The following is a 1181-nucleotide window of genomic DNA, read 5'->3' as shown; positions in this document are numbered from 1 at the left end:
CAAAGCTTAAAACGTAATATGTGTTTATCAAACTGATATAGATATGCGCAAATATTTTTAAAATATACTTTTAAAATAATTTACCATTACATAAGAGTAGGGACGTATATGAACTCTGATACAGTTCAAATAAGATTTTCAGAATTGTCAAATTAAAATTCAGACAATTTAGTTTAAATAGAATAGTATCCATATCCAATTCAAACCAATTTTCAATGATATATTGTGTTCAAATATTGTTTCCTCGTGGATGCTTTTGGGATGTCAGTGACACAGGTTCTGGCTCGTGGATTTGGCGAAAGCTCCTTAAGCTCAGGCAACAGGCTGCGACGTTTTTGCGATCCTCAATTGGGAATGGTAAGAATACTTTGTTCTGGTTTGATAATTGGGTGGATATGGGAAAATTAATTGATGTGGCAGGAGACTCGGAAACTCAAGCTCTTGGTATTAGCCGCTATGCAACTGTTGCTTCTGCAGCCACGTCTGGACGATGGAACATTCGACGATGTCGCAGCAGTCACCTACGGGCGATGATTGCTCGCATCAACGATGTTCCGGCTCCGGTAGAGGATGCAGATAGCGATCAGTTACTATGGCGACACGGAGAGGATGATCACAAGACATGGTTCTCGTCATCTAGCACATGGGATCAAGTGCGAATGAAACATCCCAAAGTAACATGGAACGAGCTGATTTGGTTTCCACAGGCCATCCCTCGGTGCTCATTCATCGCGTGGCTGGCCATTCTAAACCGGTTGTCCACTGGAGACCGCACACAAGCTTGGGGCGAGATCCAGCAATGCCGCCTGTGTGGTGAACCACAGGAAACAAGAGACCACCTGTTCTTTGCGTGTCCATACACGTATACAGTTTGGACAGAAACAATTGGATCCCTGCTTCCGCGACCCAATCCTGACTGGAGCATTACCATCACAATGCTCCTGTTTCGTCGACGATCAGCTTCTGCTACATGCCTGCTTCGCCTTTCATTCCAAACTGTAATCCACAGCATCTGGCGTGAAAGAAACAGTCGGAAACACAACGGGAAATACCGCACGGCCGCAGAGCTCACTCATATGATTGATAAGATGATCAGGAACAGGATCTCCTCATTACGTTCCAAGAACATGGCTCTCTATAGTACCGTGATGATGGAATGGATGGGAAGAGCTATTAGTTAG

General features: G+C 44.2%; 1 protein-coding gene across 1 annotated transcript; it reads left to right on the top strand.

Moving 5' to 3' along the window:
- The first annotated feature begins 215 nt into the window (after positions 1-215).
- Positions 216-1181, top strand: LOC103861089. The gene has a single exon (XM_009138798.1). The coding sequence runs from the start codon at positions 216-218 to the stop codon at positions 1179-1181; it is 966 nt and encodes a 321-aa protein (XP_009137046.1).

Source organism: Brassica rapa, chromosome A03, assembly GCF_000309985.2.
Source record: "Brassica rapa cultivar Chiifu-401-42 chromosome A03, CAAS_Brap_v3.01, whole genome shotgun sequence".
In the NCBI taxonomy this organism is placed as follows: domain Eukaryota; kingdom Viridiplantae; phylum Streptophyta; class Magnoliopsida; order Brassicales; family Brassicaceae; genus Brassica; species Brassica rapa.
Note: the sequence above shows the minus strand (reverse complement) of the source record. Positions and strands in the feature narration are given on the sequence as shown.